This window comes from Nothobranchius furzeri, chromosome 13 (assembly GCF_043380555.1).
Source record: "Nothobranchius furzeri strain GRZ-AD chromosome 13, NfurGRZ-RIMD1, whole genome shotgun sequence".
Taxonomy (NCBI): domain Eukaryota; kingdom Metazoa; phylum Chordata; class Actinopteri; order Cyprinodontiformes; family Nothobranchiidae; genus Nothobranchius; species Nothobranchius furzeri.
In genome coordinates, this window is record NC_091753.1 from 52,790,581 (window position 1) to 52,808,094 (window position 17,514).

Consider the following 17,514-nt stretch of genomic DNA (forward strand, 5'->3'; position numbering starts at 1 on the left):
AAGCACCCAGGCCGCCACAGCCGGCCACCGCCCCCGTGGCAGAGGGCTCCCGCAGAGGAAACACTGGAAAAAGGTTGAATTAAGGTTAAAATATAAAATAATAAGAGCTAAAATGAGAATTGTAATATGAAAAGTTAAATAGATACTAAAATAATGTTGATCATGAATCTGTGGTAAAAGCAACAACTCTGTTTAAAAATAGCACGTATAAAGAAAGAATACATAAAATAAATAAATAGATAAATAACCTAATTAATTAATTTATTTAAAAAGTGATAGTAATCAGTTAAAAGCTAAGCTACAAGAAACATTCAGTAGTGGCAGTTTGCACCTCATTACAATCTGTCTTTAACTGATGTTTGTCCAATCCTTGCAGCCTTGTGGAGGTGTAATACTCTTTACTGCCAGTAGAGGGTAGCAAGACACTTGGCAACCTACACGCACGCACGAACACACACGCACACACACTGCTCATTTAACTGTTTTTATCAGGCTGGTGTACTGCACAAGAACATCAAGTACGTGAAAATGATATACAACAGTTATAAGTCCGTGGAAAAGGCTTCTTCAAATATTTATCATCTTTCGGCTCATGCCGCTGCTTTTGGCAGCAAACTTCAATAACGTTTATGTGGAACAGAATTATTTTTATTGATGCAAATGACAAGACAAACCTTCAGTCACCCAATGTAGGTTTTAGTATTACACCTAAAAACAGTACACTGAAGTATGTACAAGGCCTGAAGGTACAACGGCGCGTGTGGAAGTACGTAAATACAAATTCTGGATGCAACATAAAATTTAACTTCACAAAAATACGATCTTATGAGTGTGAGCAAAGCCTTCGATTCACTATTTACAGCAGATCTGTTAAAATAATCTATATTTGTTCATAGACATTTCCATCTATTTTATAGTACATTTAATTTGCAAGCTTGTTAGAAACAGATATTCATATAGATCCAGATCCATATTTTTATAAATCCACTCAGAGAAAAATAGTTTTATTTGCTTAGAATATAAATATTTATATGCAAAAAGCTACCTAAACGATACAGTGAGATGTTTTAAGTTAGACGGGACCCAGAAGGTAGCATGTAGGTTTGACTTTACAGTAGTACTAGTAAGTGAAAGATGAACCACTCGTACAAATCTAACAGCCAATTCACTCACACACTCATGCACAGAATAAGACCTGCAAATACACACGACTACAACCAAATGATGACACCTCGTTTTTCCTCTGCTAACAGTGTTTCCAATGCTGACACATAAATACATTCTTTCAGGAGACAGACAAACGTCTTCCATTTGGGTACAGATTGCACATTTTCCCTTGACAAATAAAACAAAACAACTTAGAGATCTACTTAGCTTTGGTACAGACTTTTGTAAAAGGGGAAACTTTTGTGGGTTTACTTTATTAGTGCAAGAAGAGGTTAGCTTTGATACAACAGCTAAATGAACTCTAAAAAGATCTGACGTTCAGATGTTCTGTGACGGACGAGTTTTCGTTAACTGAAAGGACAGCAGCTGCCTCAAACAGGAAGTAAAGTTCCAAGTGTGACGGGAAGCTAGAGCGCCATCAGAGAGTTGAGCCTGAAACCTTTGCGTCAGGGAGAAAGGCTGTAACTGTTTTGTAACCCTGCGCCCGTCGGATCATCTCCCGGGTCTCTCCGTTCAGTTCCATCAGCTTGACAGAAATTTCTGTCAGGTCCTGCTTTGAGCCCACCAAAGCAAACGTTCCCGTTTGACCCAGCGTTTGATGTCTGAAGTAAATGTTCAGCAACGTTTGAATCTCGTCCTCCAAGGGGCTGCCAAAGATGTCTTTTGGCCATATTGTTCTGCCCAAAAAAATAAAGATAGTAGAAACAGATAAACACATCGGCTAAATATTTAAAGAGGCTCTAGAACAACTTTTTTACTTTCACAATTGGAAACGTTTTTTTGAGCCAAACACGACACCATAATAAAGCCCTACAATGGAAAGATTTGTTTAACACCCCACCCCTCACTCCATTGGCCTGGACATGAATATTAAATAAGCTGTGCGCTGATTGGCTGGTTTACCTTAATGATTCTATGACACTGCCTGAAGCTGCAGACTACTGTAAAGTATCCAGATAACAACATGAAAGCTTTGGATCTATTTAGCATTCATTCGATATCTGGATATTTCCAGTTCATTCTGGAACATTCCATATGTGCTCCTAAAGGAAGTTAGCAGTGGCACAGGATAGCATTAGCAGTAGCTTGGGCTAGCAGAAGCAGTAGCTCAGGGTAGCGTTAGCAGTAACTTGGACTAGCATTAGCAGTAGCTCAAGTTAGCATTAGTAGTATCTTGGGCTAGCATTAGCAGTAGCTTGGGCAAACTTTAGCAGTAGGTCAGGCTAGCATTATCAGCAGCAGCTTGAGCTAGCATTATCAGTTGCTTGGGCTAATGTTAGCAGTAAATCAGGTTAGCATTAGGAGTAGCTTGGGCTAGCATTAGCAGTAACTTGGACTAGCATTAGCAGTAGCTCAAGCTAGCATTGGTAGTGTCTTGGGCTAGCAGTAGCAGTAGCTTGGACAAACTTTAGCAGTAGCTCAGGCTAGCATTGTCAGCAGCTTGAGCTAGCATTATCAGTAGCTTGGGCTAGCATTAGTTGTAGCTTGGGCTAATGTTAGCAGTAAATCAGGCTAGCATTAGCAGTAGCTTGGGCTAACATTTTCAGTAGCTTTGTTTAGCATTAGCATAACTTGGACTAGCGTTAGCAGTAGCTCAAGCTATCATTAGTAGTATCTTGGGCTAGTATTAGCAGTAGCTTGGACAAACTTTAGCAGTAGCTCAGGCTAGCATTATCAGCAGCTTGAGCTAGCATTAGCTGTAGCTTGGGCTAGCATAATCAGTAGCTTTGGCTAGCATTAGCAGTAACTTGAGACACTTGTATAGCTCAGCTTAGAGTCAAAGGACTCCAAAGCGCTTTACACTACAGTGTATCATTCATCCATTCACACACTGGTGGTGATGAGCTACATTATAGCCACAGCTGCCCTGGGGCGCACTGACAGGGGCAAATTTTAAAAGAAGGACTTCTGTTTCGCACCTGCATTCACGAATGTAGTGAATGGCTGCCAGGTACTCATTGTTCCTTAAAGCCTCCAGGATGGCCTGAACTGCAGCCTCAGAGGAGCTCATGATGGTCTCAGAACGGGAGCCCTCACAGGCAGAAGGGTCATCATTCGTCACCAAGGCCGCCGCTACTCTCAGGCTGCTCCTCAGTTCGTTTAGTTCTCCTGACATAATTGTAAGCTAAAAGCAGAGATGCATTTAGGTGAATAAAAATGGACATAAAGGGATCAGCGAGTAGCAGCTTTCAAAATAAAAGCAGATTAAATAAGACTGACTCACCTCGGGAAAAGAGCTGATCGTGTGGACCTGTTCGATCAGCTTACAGTAGGACTGGAAGAGCAGCAGCAACTGAAAGTGGAGTTTGTAGAGTCTGCGACAGAGCTCCAGTTGCTAGAAGCAAAGGAAATGTTTTTGATTACTCTCTAAATTGTGCTAAAATTCACTCAATAATCTATTTAAAACTAGGATGAATGCAACATTGGTTTTTAGGAGGAGGAAAGAAAGAAGCCACATCAAACTTACAGCCAGATATTCCATTTGCTACCAAGCCAACATGGCAGAAAAGGGGTTAAGAAAGAAGAAAATTAAAGGCATGCAGCAAGTTAATGGTTTCCATTCAGAAAAGGGTGAAAAGTTTTTTTCCACATGCGGTGTTTAAGAAAACATAATGATGGTTAAACGAGTAAAAAAGACCACAAAGAACAAACGTTTTTCCTGTTCATTCATTTTTGTTTCTGTTGCCTTGCAGAGTTGAAGTCATTCACATGAAAGAAAAGAGGTGCACACAGACTAGGAGGTAATAATTGTGACATGCACCAATTTAAGTTTGACGGAAACTGAGAGAAAAAAGCTGTAAAACTCACAGATCTACAGTAGCTTACAGAAATCGTAAGGCAGAAAGTGAAAGCATGAAAGACCCGGTTTTCCGTTATTCTGGTAAAAAGCAATTTGTACGTTTTTTGCACAACGGGCTGAATGCATCAGGTCAGCATAAGAACAAGCTATTTTTAAACGATCCTGGACAAATGCATGCCCGTTATTTAATAAATAAACAATAAAATCACGTTTTACCTTTTCCTCGTCCTCCATCGGCTGGCATGTGATCACCGAGCCTCCAGGAGGGAAGGTGGCCTCACAGCTGTTCAACCACTGTGTGAATAACAAACACAACTTAATCCCAAACCAAGTAAATATTAACACACACTCACATGAACAGTATGTATTTTACAGTGAGAGCTGCCTCCTTCCTGTTGTTATAGGTGTCCAGGTACTCTTGAAGCTCCAAAACGCTGAATTTAATTTTTTCCAGGAGGCCGCAAGACACGATCTGCAGAAACAAACAGTGAGATTTGTTGCTTCACTTCCTCCGACGACCGCTGACATGCCGGGTAAAGAATGTTCCTTACAGTGTCAGCATCAATAAACAGAGTCGGACACTCGGAGCAGGACGACAGCATCTCAGACGACCTCAGAAACTTCAGCCCTAATCCTCTCAAGCCATCGCCCAGATAGCTCACAGCATCACAGTTCAAGGAGCAAAATTTAGTCTGGATTATCTGCAAACCAAAGAACACGCAGACTAACTTTCAACTAAAATGTTCGCATTCTTCATGATCTTGATTTATTTCAGACGTTGCCATGAATGAATCTTGGTGGATAATAACACTAATGACATCCAAGGAACGTCCCATTAGCTCTTGGCAGACCTCAGATAACTAATCCTGTTAACCCTTTGGCTTAATTAATCAACATGAGCCGGAAATCTGCTGTTCGGACTTAGGGAAGACTTGGAAACGTGTTTTTTAAGGTATTTAAGTGTCTTTGACGATTTGAATGAAAACTTTAGGAATCAAAGAATTCAACTGATATCTAAATTCTAGAACTAATTTCATGTGAGTGACCACCTGACGATTTAGAGACGCTGAAGTGACATTAACTTAGTGGCGAGATTGAACGTTAAAGAATGCGTTTTAGGTTTTGTGTGTGTGTGTGTGTGTGTGTGTGTGTGTGTGTGTACCTGCAAATGAGTTGTGGGATCGGGGTGTCACTGTAACAATTGTTTTTATATTTGTGGGGAAGGAAGGGAATATGGTCGGGATGAGCCGGATACCGGTACGGATAAAGCATTTTTGACGAGTACGAGCATGAAACGAGTAAAACTCGTAAATATCTGTAATCGTGCTGAAGAAAAATCCTCATTGGGTAACTGACTGTCTTCACGCTCTGTGATTGGCCAGTCAAATAGAGCGCCCGCCCCTCCCTACACACAAAACTCTGCAGCCGGGAGCTCACAGCTCAGTCCGCGTCCGGTCCATCCACACACACACACACACACACACACACGCACGCACGCATGCACGCACGCACACGTAACGTACGTGAAGCATCTGACGACAGCTGAAAATGGCTCGTGCTGCGTCAGTCACTGCCTCCGCTCCAGTCGTTTTTTTTTCCTCTCTCTCTCTCCTCTTCCTCAGGATCCACTCCCTCTTTCCTATTCACTCTCTCTTTTTCTTAACATTTTTTAATCACAATTGTCTATTTTTTGCTCATTTTAAATATATTTTAATCATTTTTTCTATTTTACATGTTTGCTGGGGCAGCAGTAGCTCAACAGGTTAAGTGGGTTGTCCAGTAATCGGAAGGTTGCAGGTTCGATCCCGGCTCCGGACAGAGAATTCTGCTGTTGTGTCCTTGGGCAAGACACTTAAGCCACCTTGCCTGCATGCTGGTGGTGATCGGAGGGACCGGTGGCGCCTGTGCTCGGCAGCCTCGCCTCTGTCAGTGCGCCCCAGGGCAGCTGTGGCTACATCGTAGCTCATCCCCACCAGCGTGTGAATGCGTGTGTGTGAATGGATGAATGATACACTGTAGTGTGAAGCGCTTTGGAGTCCTTACACTGACAGGCGCTATACAAATGCGGGTCATTTATCATTCATCATTTTGTTTTTGTGAAGCGCCCCGTGATTTTTATCTTGAGAGGCGCTATAGAAAAGATCTTTTCTTCTCTCTCTCTCTCTTAATTCATGCATTAATGCTCTGATTTTATTGAAAAACTTGTTCTTATGTTTATGTTTATGTATTTAGCAGACGCTTTTGTCCAAAGCGACTTACAAGTGATAATCGGCATTTTGCCCTTGAGGCTAACAACAATAGTAACAACAACAAATTGACATCAGTCATGGAGAGGAGGGAACAAGGAGTGGACAGTAGAGAGGGGGGGGGGACGGGTGCAGGGAGGGTGCTAGTTAAGAAGATGCTCTCTGAAGAGCAGGGTCTTAAGGAGTTTCTTGAAAATAGAAAAGGAAGCCGCAGTTCTGGTAGTGTTAGGAAGGTCATTCCACATTTGTGGAATGATTCATGAGAAGAGTCTGGATTGTCCTGAGCGTGGTGTAGGCACTGCTAGCCGACGATCCTGTGATGACCGGAGCGGCCGGGCCGAGACGTAAGCCTTTGCAAGAGGATTCAGGCAGATGGGAGCCGTACCGTCTCGGACTTTGTATGCTAGTGTTAGCAATTTGAATTTGATGCGTGCTGCTAGCGGTAGCCAGTGGAGCTCAATGAACAGAGGGGTGACGTGTGCTCTTTTTGGCTGATTGAAGACCAGACGCGCCGCTGCGTTCTGGACCATTTGAAGAGGTTTCACAGTACAGGCTGGAAGACCAGTTAGAAGAGCATTGCAGTAGTCGAGGCGGGAGATGACAGTAGATTGCAATGCTGTTCTGTAATAGTTTCTTTACTATTGTGATCAAAAACATTTAATCTCAACTCTGAGGCTGCTCTGTAAATAGTTTTCAAATAAACAATACACATAGCAACTTCTGATCAGACCACACCCACTTCCAGTTAAATTACACCCACTTCCGGGTTAGGCCACGCCCACTCCGAGTACAGATACAGATGCAGATAATTTAGATGGTTGAACAGATACAGATAGTGGTGTAATCGCTCATCCCTAGACTATGGGTTATATGGGGAAACCGTAACCCAACCCTACAAATAAAGTTTGTTTGATTGATTAAAACATAAAGCTGGAGTTTTTTCTGACAGGGCACCATTTAGAGGTGAAAACTGTACTGAACCTCAAGCCCCTCTCCCTACCTCCATGATTACAGCCAAAAGCAACGCCTCTCGCTTGTGAACGAGCCCATCTAGCCAGGTGAACTCAAACAAGTTGTTTTACAATTGTTTATTCTTTGTTATTGTCATGTTATGCTGTTTATTCGTGTGTTTATTCAAATTTAAAGACTTGTCTGTGAGAAAACGTTGCAAACTGCATCAATCTAGATAATTCCAAATAGCCGTGCACGCTGTGTGATTGACATCTGTACATAGGCGGCTGTCTAGTGGCTAATGCTGAGCAGCGCTGCATGGGGCTCTACGGGACGGAGGAGGGCTTAGCAAAGATAACCGACGTATTGTCTACACCACAGCTATTCAATTCTGGGCCCTGAGGGCTGGTGTCTGGCATGTTTTAGTGGTTTCTCTGCTCCAACACACTTGATTCAGTGGTTGAATCACCTGTGCAGCAGCTCATCAGGCTCTGCAGAAGCCTGTTAATCACCTACTAATTGAAATCAGGTGTGTTGAAGCAGGGTTAAAACCAACACGTGCTGGATACCGACCCTTGTCAACACATTATATCATGTTGGAGTGTAAGATTGTCACTTTTACAGACTTCTAACAAAAATAAAACAGACACAATTCCTGAAAAGGAGGAAAGCTCCGAATTGCTGTATTAAAACGACACTAATCATGGTCATATTAGATAATTATTTGTAGTTTTTCCAGCTTTTTAATCTATTTATTAATGATGAGACATTTTAAAACCAAATAAATAACTTCACATTTTCTAGTCCGTGTTAGTGCAACTGCATCTGTAGCACTTCTCCCCTTATTCTTCTGTCTGCAGGTTGGACTTTCTGTGCGCTGGGCACCGTTTGCCCTTGCCACAGCTTCTTTTCAAACCAACGACACGGTACAGACCTGAAAAAGGGACGAGAAGACTTGAAACGTGTAGACTGCACAGGACCCGTCTGAGTCTGACACCAGCTGGTTGACGTGAGTCCGCCAGGCCTCCTCCGCGTCATCGCACGCCGCCGGTTGGAAAGCTGCCAGGATGGCAGAGAAGAAGGGAGACGGTGGAGGCGAGGAGCGAGACTCCAGCATGTCCTCTCTGCTCTCTTCAGCAAGACTGAACAACAACAAAGACTTAATAAAAACATTTTATCTGCGTGGGTTGACTGGACTGAAACCGGGTACCTGGGTACGCAGCTGTCATCACTGTAAGCTGGGTCCACTGTCAAACTGTCCTCACACTGACAGTCAAGTAGTTCACTGATGGAGAGAGGGATGTCCACCTCGGGGACACTGATGTCTTCATCTTCTTTTGATGACTCATTCTGAACAAAAACAGGAACACGAAGGACTTTAGTGAAATGTGAAATGAATAAAAATCTTAATAACTGAGCCAGCATGCATGACATGATCTATAATGCGCTCAGTTGTCTTAAATAAATAAACTGATGACTGTGTGGATTAGGCTAAGGCACTAACCTTTTACTGGGCCGCTACGGAGACTCCTTTTGATGTTTTCATTGGTTTGGTCAGTTCAGTGTGTGCAAATTGTGCCGATTCAATTGATTTTTAGATGAATGTAACTTCAGCTAGCATCCTGGCTTTGCGCACCTTTGTGCTTTCAGACAGGCAATGTGTAAACCCTTCCTGATCACCTGCATGCCGAGTATTTAGTTGCTGCTCTGAGCCAGCCACACAGAAGCGACAGGTATACACATTGCCTTCAACAGACAAACATGAATGTGTTGGGATTTTTTTAGTGCAGGCCAAGACCCTCGTAACACTCCCAAGAGAGTCTCTGCCACAAGCTAAAGAGAAGCGTAAACTAACCCAGAGCCCTGAAAAAATCGGATCGTCTCCAGGTTTTAGTACAGTCGCCTTTAGCATGCACAAAAAAAAAAATAAATAAATAAAAAAAAAAAAAAATCAGCTCACGTTCCTCTAGAGCATGGACGTAATTTGGGGGGGGACAGGGGGTACATGTCCCCCCCACTTTTTCCAAAGTCAAGTTTGACCCCTGCACTTTTTACCATCCTAAAACAATGTTACACTATATTAAATTGACACTGGTTGAGCTCTAGGACCAAGTGGAAAACAACCGTTTGTGTTGAAGCCTGTTTCCCATTAGAGCATACCGTAAAGATACCCCCCCCCCCCCCCGTGCCCCCCCCCCCCCCACTTCTAAAGTGAAAATTACGTCCATGCTCTAGAGACAAGAAATGTAGATGTGGTCATGCAAATAATAAGTAACATAAACTAAATCTACAGCACAGTTAACAGTCAAGATACAACACAAAGGCAAGATGCAGCAGATTGGCTCCTATTTAGCAATGTTAATATAGGATACCAGTATGGAATGGCGATAGGAATGAGGAGTTCCCAGAATCTCAGACACTCTAAAGCCCTTTTTCACCTGCTGCTGCGAGTCCTCTGACACCTGGGCCTCGAAACTGGGATTACTGGTGCTCAGAGGGGTGGAGTCTGCTGAAGTTCTATCAAAAAGGGCAGAGGAGGCGTCCATGCTGCCGATCTCTGCTGTTGGAGAAAGGCTGATGCTCTGAAACGAGACAAGAATGATCGTAAAAATCTATCCTCAACATTCCTGCCAGTGCCGTCGGAGCCAGAACTGCTGGCATGCCAGAGACAGAACAGCAGCGGAATGACAACTGTGTGGACATATGGACGTCCATCTGTCTCCACGGCTTCTGTAAACCTTCGCTAAAACCGTCTGAGGACTACTTTAGTCATCAGAGGAAAGGGAAATAAACGTAACAAAGATTTAAAACATCTACAGATTTAGGCCAAACATCATTATTACAAGCTAAAAAATTGTGTTATAATCAAAACAAAGATTATAGGTTGGAAAAAAACAACAACACACAGCTTTCAAAAGATCTCCTTAAGACTAGAAGTCACTGGAACATGAAGGAGTGAGCTCACGAGCTGGGAGTGGGAGAGTATCTGGCTGACGGTGAGGGAATCCTCCTCAGACAACTCGTCTGAGTCTTCGCGGGTAATCTTGCTGAGACTCGTCATGCTGCTGGACAGCTGGCTGCCCTCCAGAGGCTGCAGGTCACTTTGGTCCAAACTGTCCACAGAGTGTCGGCGCACACCCCAGTTAAAGTTGTCCATAGTCTCTCCCTGTAGAAGCGAAAGGCTTCGTGTTAAAGAGCTCAAAGATGGAGGCAACAGCTAGATCTGATGTTTCAGCACAACCATGCAGCACCAAGATCATGAGACGCAACACTGAGTTAAGAATTCATCAGACTTTAGATGTAGGAGGCTAAGATCCTCCAAGCCTGAGACTTTTGTTTGAAAAGCAGAGAAACTTGTTCAAACTAAAAATGTTGGCTAACATCCTCATTCCTGCAAAGATCCAAACCAAAGGGTCAAAGTTGGGAAAGACTTCCTGAGGCTGTTCAAACCTACAAATGAGGAAAAACAAGAAACAAACGTAAAAAAAAAAAACTCTCTCTCATGTTGTGTCAGACCATAAACTTGTAGTTTGATTTGGAAATTAAAACGATGGAGAATTCCTGTGATGAAAGATGTTTGAACTTTGCAATCTGAGCAGTGGCGGATCTAGGATTTTTCTGAGTATGGGGCCAAATATCAGTCCAACATCCTTACCATGCCCCCATAAAACTGGTATGAAAATGAAGCCAACACAGAAGTGACATAAATTGCAGTTCCACCCTCATCCACTAGGGGCTGGTGTCAGAAGCGAGCAAATCCTCATTGACTCCCATGTTAAAAATACCAATTTCACAGCAGAAATAAACATGTTTACAGCCTGGTACCAAAACATGTTTTAGGTTTAAATGATCTAGTTTACACTCATGACAACTCTGAGGGGGGTGAATTTTTTCTCTCACTCTTCTGTTTAAGTGTATTAAAAGCCTAAAATTCTGTATAATTAATGAGCTTCAGACCCATGTGACCGCAGAGCTAGCTCCGAAGAAAGGCCTCAGCCTGAGCCTCGGTCTCGACTGACAACTGTTCCGCCATTTTCAGTCTCTCAACTTAGACCATTAGTTGTGCCGTTTGTGCGTTCTTTTTGGATATTATTTGTGCAATTGTTGGACAAAATGACTTGCTGTGGTATTAATTGCACTAATAGAGCATCCAAGGAGTCTCCACTTCATTTTTCTCGGTAAGTAAAATTATATTTATGTATTTTAGGTCACTGCCGCTCTTGCACTAGCTGAGCTTGGATTTTAACATGTACTGTTTAACCATGAAATTTAAATGTAATAGGGTAAAACCCAGCGCATTTAACATTACACTGCATTTTTGAAAATGGGTTGAAATATAACATGTTGGTGGAGCTGGGTTCCGACTTTCGGTATGGTCCCCTCCCCTCAGCGCAACTCGGCGCATCTCAGATCGCGGCGGCGCTTGTCTGGTGTGCGACTGCCGGCTTGTGGAGCTCTCGGGAGACCTCTGTGTTCCACCCGGTTTTACCCAGCCGTCAGCCCGGCGTATCTCTGACTCAGAAGCTCCGGTGTTGCGCACACTAAACTCCGGTTGTAGCTAGGTAGCTACCTCCGTTAGCTTACCTCCCACCTCCACGTTAGCTTTGGGTTAGCTTGTAGCTACATCGCTTCAATTCGACGGGTGTCGTCATTTGATCCCAACCTTACAGCCCCACCCTCAACTCCACCTGTTTTCCCTTTAATGGAATTGTCTGGGCTTGACGGAACCTGTGACACGGTCAAAATGGCGGTGGTGGCCACCTCCCGATTTGGCTTAAAATCTTATTATTGGAGTCTACGGACACGCATTGTCCAATATATATGTCGATGATCCTTACACAAGATTCCAGACTGGATGGACTCATTAGCGACAGTAGTGTTTGGACTTGGAATCGCACCCACCCATAATCTGATCATTGAGCAAAAGACAGACGAGTGACAGGACAGGGGCACTTCAGGGGGTCAACACCCCGCCAATGAATCTGAGGAGGTTTTTTTGCAAAACTCTGCAGCTCAGAAAAAATTAAACATGAAATTCCCCAACCAAATTTTATTCAAAATTGTTTTCATTTTTAACAAAGATCCTGTTATAAACAGTTGTTTCTTTTAGCTAACAGAAAAATCTAGATGTTGTCAAAAGTAGAAGTGTTTGAGCCCTCCGTCATTAGTTAATGCATTTTGTTTAGTTTGACACTTCGTTATGTGTATTAAATAATAGTAATAACTATTTTTTAATCATAATTTGTTTTCTCTTCAAATACGGAATAAAATCAAGAGTGTGATGCTGACTTATTTAAGAAGAAAGGGAAATTTTGTTTTTTTATAGTTGTGAAATAAAAAAAACAAACAAAAAACAAAACAAAAGGGTACTTGTTACTATAATGTAAATAAATAATGCATTTGTTAAATTAAGAGCTTGCAACAGTATAAATGGAACAATATGACCATTAAGTTTAGGTATGAAAGAACTGGTTTTAGCAGTTTTTTTATGAAAAACAGTGAATTTAGAGAAATTGTCCAATAAAATTCATATTCTTGTATCACTGTGGGATCAAATGTTTATTAAATGTAAAAGTTGAGATCTAATCGAATGGAAACTTGGTCTAAATATCTTTAATGGTCAAAACATTCAAAGAAACAGAAGTAATGTTTATGAAAGTGAAAATAAAGATGTGATTTTCCATTCAAATGCTATAAATCTGCTGTGTGAGTTGCACATGCAAGAACTTTTTGTATTTTTGCCATCAGAGAGGCAGTGATGTCTTTATCTGCACAACAGTAGCAAGTGCAAACACCGCTAAACTTACCTGTAGCTCCTGGATAGCACAGATTGGGAAAAAACAAGACAGAAACCACGTTACACAGAGTTTGTGGGCCTGACTCGCACTCACTGATGCTTTTGATTTACGAGCTTCTCATTAAAATCCTAGTCAGGACAACTCACCTCGCCGTCTTCAAGCTCAACATCAAGAAAGTCGAAGTCTCTGAAAACCCGGAACTGTTGCTCTGAGGTGGAATCGTCCGTGTTTTCCAGTTCCCGCGTCCCATCGTCAGAGGACACCAGGCTGGGCTGGTGCTCCATGAGGTCCAGTTCTCCACAACTGGAGAAAATAACCTACAGAGAGAATTTACAACAGATGAAATTATTTCTGAGTGCAAAACGAAGTGTTTCTGAGAACAGTCAATTTCAAAAGTCTCTTTTATATTACCGAAGGATTTTTTGTGAGACCTACTTCCTGTCCACACAGAGACAGGACATGGACCAGCTTCTCCCGCGTTCTTTTCTGCAGGAGGTAAACAAAGAGATGCGATAATACAACTGTAGGCATCAACACCAGCACAGAAACACGACATGCATGTTTGATTATATTTCACATCATATAAAGATGCACCAACATCTATTTAAAGCTGGGAAGCATCTTTTAAAGTTTTTAAAGAAATTTAAAACTGCAAAAATGTGACGATCTGACCCCGTTCTATGATCTAAAGTTGGTAATCTTTATAATTTATATTTTCCTTAAGTCCCTCCCAGTCCTCCTTATTCTGCTCTTATTCCGCCTTTCCTGGGATCCACTGATTTCCCTCTTTCCTATTAATTATCTCTCTCCCTTTCCTTACTTTTTTGTTCTTTTCTCCTTTAAAACATATTTTTAAATCATTTAGAAATCTTTTTATACTTGAATTTTTCTTGTTTTAGTTTTTGAGATGCGCCTCGAGATTTTTATCTTGAGAGGCACTATATAAAAGATCTTCTTCTCCTTCTCCTTCTTCTTCTCCTTCTCCGTCTCCTTCTCCTTCCCCTTCTCCTTCTTCTTCTTCTCCTTCCTCTCCTTCTCCTTCTCCTTCTTCTTCTTCTCCTTCTCCTTCCTCTCCTTCTTCTTCTCCTTCTTCTCCTTCTCCTTCTTCTTCTTCTCCTTCCTCTCCTTCTCCTTCTCCTTCTCCTTCCTCTCCTTCTTCTTCTCCTTCTTCTTCTTCTCCTTCTCCTTCCTCTCCTTCTTCTTCTCCTTCTTCTCCTTCTCCTTCTTCTTCTTCTCCTTCTCCTTCCTCTCCTTCTTCTTCTCCTTCTTCTTCTCCTTCTTCTTCTTCTCCTTCTCCTTCCTCTCCTTCTTCTTCTCCTTCTCCTTCCTCTCCTTCTTCTTCTCCTTCTCCTTCTTCTTCTTCTCCTTCCTCTCCTTCTCCTTCTTCTTCTCCTTCTCCTTCTTCTTCTTCTCCTTCTCCTTCCTCTCCTTCTTCTTCTCCTTCTTCTTCCTCTCCTTCTTCTTCTCCTTCTCCTTCCTCTCCTTCTTCTCCTTCTTCTTCTCCTTCTTCTTCTTCTCCTTCTCCTTCCTCTCCTTCTTCTTCTTCTTCTTCTCCTTCTCCTTCTTCTTCTTCTCCTTCCTCTCCTTCTCCTTCTTCTTCTCCTTCTCCTTCCTCTCCTTCTCCTTCCACTTCTCCTTCTTCTTCTCCTTCTCCTTCCTCTCCTTCTTCTTCTCCTTCTTCTTCTTCTCCTTCTTCTTCTTCTTCTTCTCCTTCTCCTTCTTCTCCTCCTTCTTCTTCTTCTTCTCCTTCTTCTTCTTCTTCTCCTTCTCCTTCCTGTCCTTCCTCTCCTTCTTCTTCTTCTCCTTCTCCTTCCTCTCCTTCTTCTTCTCCTTCTCCTTCTTCTTCTTCTCCTTCCTCTCCTTCTCCTTCTTCTTCTCCTTCTCCTTCCTCTCCTTCTCCTTCCACTTCTCCTTCTTCTTCTTCTTCTCCTTCTCCTTCTTCTTCTCCTTCCTCTCCTTCTCCTTCTTCTTCTTCTCCTTCTCCTTCCTCTCCTTCTTCTTCTCCTTCTTCTTCTTCTCCTTCTCCTTCTTCTTCTTCTTCTTCTCCTTCTCCTTCTTCTCCTCCTTCTTCTTCTTCTCCTCCTTCTTCTTCTTCTTCTCCTTCTTCTTCCTGTCCTTCCTCTCCTTCTTCTTCTCCTTCTTCTACTTCTTCTTCCTCTTCTTCTCCTTCCTCTCCTTCTTCTCCTTCCACTTCTCCTTCTTCTCCTTCTTCTTCTTCTTCTCCTTCCTCTCCTTGTTCTTCTTCTCCTTCTCCTCCTCCTTCTTCTTCTTCTTCTCCTTCTTCTCCTTCTTCTTCTCCTTCTCCTTCCTCTCATTCTTCTCCTTCTTCTTCTTCTTCTTCTTCTTCTTCTTCTTCTCCTTCTTCTTCTTCTTCTTCTTCTTCTCCTTCTTCTCCTTCTTCTTCTCCTTCTCCTTCCTCTCCTTCTTCTTCTTCTTCTCCTTCTTCTCCTTCTTCTCCTTCTCCTTCTCCTTCCTCTCCTTCTTCTCCTTCTTCTTCTTCTTCTTCTTCTTCTTCTCCTTCTTCTTCTTCTTCTTCTTCTTCTTCTTCTTCTTCTTCTTCTTCTTCTTCTTCTCCTTCTCCTCCTCCTTCTTCTTCTTCTCCTTCTCCTTTACAGCAGAATGAATCATTTACATGGGGTGTTTCTTAATGTCAAGGAACCTTGCCTTGATGTCTTGGCCCCGCCCCGGTTGCTTAGGAGATACGTCATCAGGAGCCACCAAGACGTGTTCCAGTCGGTTCCTTCTTTTTTTATTAGTGTACATACAAACAAACTCTCACGGGAAAACAACAGTACAACATCGCTTGTGTTAAACCAGAATTTAGAACTAAAAGATCTCTTACAACTCAACAAAACAAAACAAAGTTCACACACACACACACACACACACACACACACACACACACACACACACACACACACACACACACACACACACACACACACACACACACACACACACACACACACACAAACTGCCATAAAGAAAAGAAGAAAACCAACATTTTCAAGGGCATATTCTCACTTATTTTGAAAAAAATTCAAGCAGTGTGAATCTATTCTATGAAAAATAAAAACGCTTTCTGGGCATCAAAGTTTTGACACGTTCTTTAAAAGGATAAGTACTGGTTCATATTTTCACATGTCTGGTCAGCATACTAGTGATGGGAATTCCGGCTCTTTTTAGAGAGCCGGTTCTTTTGGCTCAACTCACCAAAGAAGTTATCTAGTTGCTTAGTAGTTGCAGCTTCGGTGGCTAGCGGGTAGTAACTCGCTTATATTTTTTATTTAATAAACATATACACAATTTAAAAAGTAAAAGCCTCGTTATACATTTATATTGAAACTAATATATATGAAATATAACGTTATCTCCCGTCTCACGTGACGTTACGTGACCGCCGTGGAAGCCGCGGTCATGGGATGCAAGTCTGTTCCATTTAACCGTTTTCTTTGACCAAGGAAGGACCGTGTCCTCGTAAGCAAGGCGCCTGGCCTCGCAAGGCAAGCCTTGACATTGAGAAACACCCATGATCCTAGACAGTTGACCACTAGATTTATGTATCCCAAGAAGGAGAACATAAGGCATCCCAGTCCTCGACGTGCACTGTCAGGGTGACACAGTTAGTTTAGCACGCTAACGAAGAAGAAGCCTGAGGTTTGTACCAAAGTACCAAAGTTACAATTCCTCGACTGCCCTCTACTTCTCAGAGAAGATTCAAACAGTTTATAAGTCCTTGTTCACAACTCACCACGACACGTTTACGACAGCTGAATAGAATTTACATCGGAGACGTTTTTAAACGATGGAGGGAGCGTTGTGATCTACAAGAGCTCATAACTGGAGCTAAGTGATTAGCGTAGCTACATCCAACTATTGTTTTATTCCTCTCTTGCCTCTTTAGAACAGAAGGCCGTCAATTTGCTGCAACGCTGAGCCGGCAGTCGTGCCCTTTTTACAAAAGTTTACGTGATCGCAGTATAAAGGGGGTACGGGGGCAGTCTCAGTGCTGATGAGGACGTCCGTCTATCTTGGTCATGACTTTTAAAGGTGTCTTTCCTCCACAGTCTGTGACCTCCAGCTCTAATGGAGAGAAGCTTCTGGAGCTCGGCATCGCTCCAGTTCATCATCTCAGCTGGTTCTGTTGACAAAAGTGACTCCCCATCTGATCAGGACACCTCCTTCTGCTGCGCCGAGGCGTAATCTGCATTCACAAGTCTGGCATAGCAGTATTACTACCAAGCATGGCAACACACACGCGGCGAAATTCCATCGTCAAGCCGCCACAGAGCGTTCATTAGACACACCATGGCGGCAGTTTTACACTGATTTGCCAGCATGGTGTGTCTTCAAAAAAGGCTTCTGTTGACTCCTCCTTATCCTGCACATGTGTGGTAGCCTACGAGGCATGACTATCAACTCTTTCCAGTAGGGGAGTGGGAAGAGGGGCAGGAGCTAAAGCCATTCAAATGTTAAAATCTCCCTCTCCTCTCCTTGATGACATCACACTACAGACCAGCGCTGTAAACAACTAATCAAGATTAAACATGTA

At 42.7% G+C, this 17,514-nt stretch overlaps 1 protein-coding gene across 3 annotated transcripts in view; it reads right to left on the reverse strand.

The window, feature by feature from the left end:
• Window positions 1-1,370: 1,370 nt before the first annotated feature.
• frya (furry homolog a (Drosophila)) overlaps window positions 1,371-17,514 on the reverse strand; it is a 69,469-nt gene continuing 53,325 nt past the window's right edge. For 2 of the 3 annotated variants that reach the window (XM_054742469.2, XM_015951031.3), the window contains exons 50-62: window positions 13,374-13,448; window positions 13,109-13,279; window positions 10,130-10,330; window positions 9,603-9,746; window positions 8,375-8,514; window positions 8,099-8,306; window positions 4,519-4,668; window positions 4,341-4,439; window positions 4,184-4,261; window positions 3,635-3,652; window positions 3,392-3,502; window positions 3,087-3,292; window positions 1,371-1,844 (exon numbers count right to left, since the gene is read on the reverse strand). In XM_054742469.2, the coding sequence (XP_054598444.1) occupies window positions 1,586-1,844; window positions 3,087-3,292; window positions 3,392-3,502; window positions 3,635-3,652; window positions 4,184-4,261; window positions 4,341-4,439; window positions 4,519-4,668; window positions 8,099-8,306; window positions 8,375-8,514; window positions 9,603-9,746; window positions 10,130-10,330; window positions 13,109-13,279; window positions 13,374-13,448 (1,860 nt within the window). In that variant the 3' untranslated portion in view covers window positions 1,371-1,585. The remainder of the gene's footprint in view (window positions 1,845-3,086; window positions 3,293-3,391; window positions 3,503-3,634; window positions 3,653-4,183; window positions 4,262-4,340; window positions 4,440-4,518; window positions 4,669-8,098; window positions 8,307-8,374; window positions 8,515-9,602; window positions 9,747-10,129; window positions 10,331-13,108; window positions 13,280-13,373; window positions 13,449-17,514) is intronic. The other variant, XM_015951036.3, reaches the window with a different exon arrangement.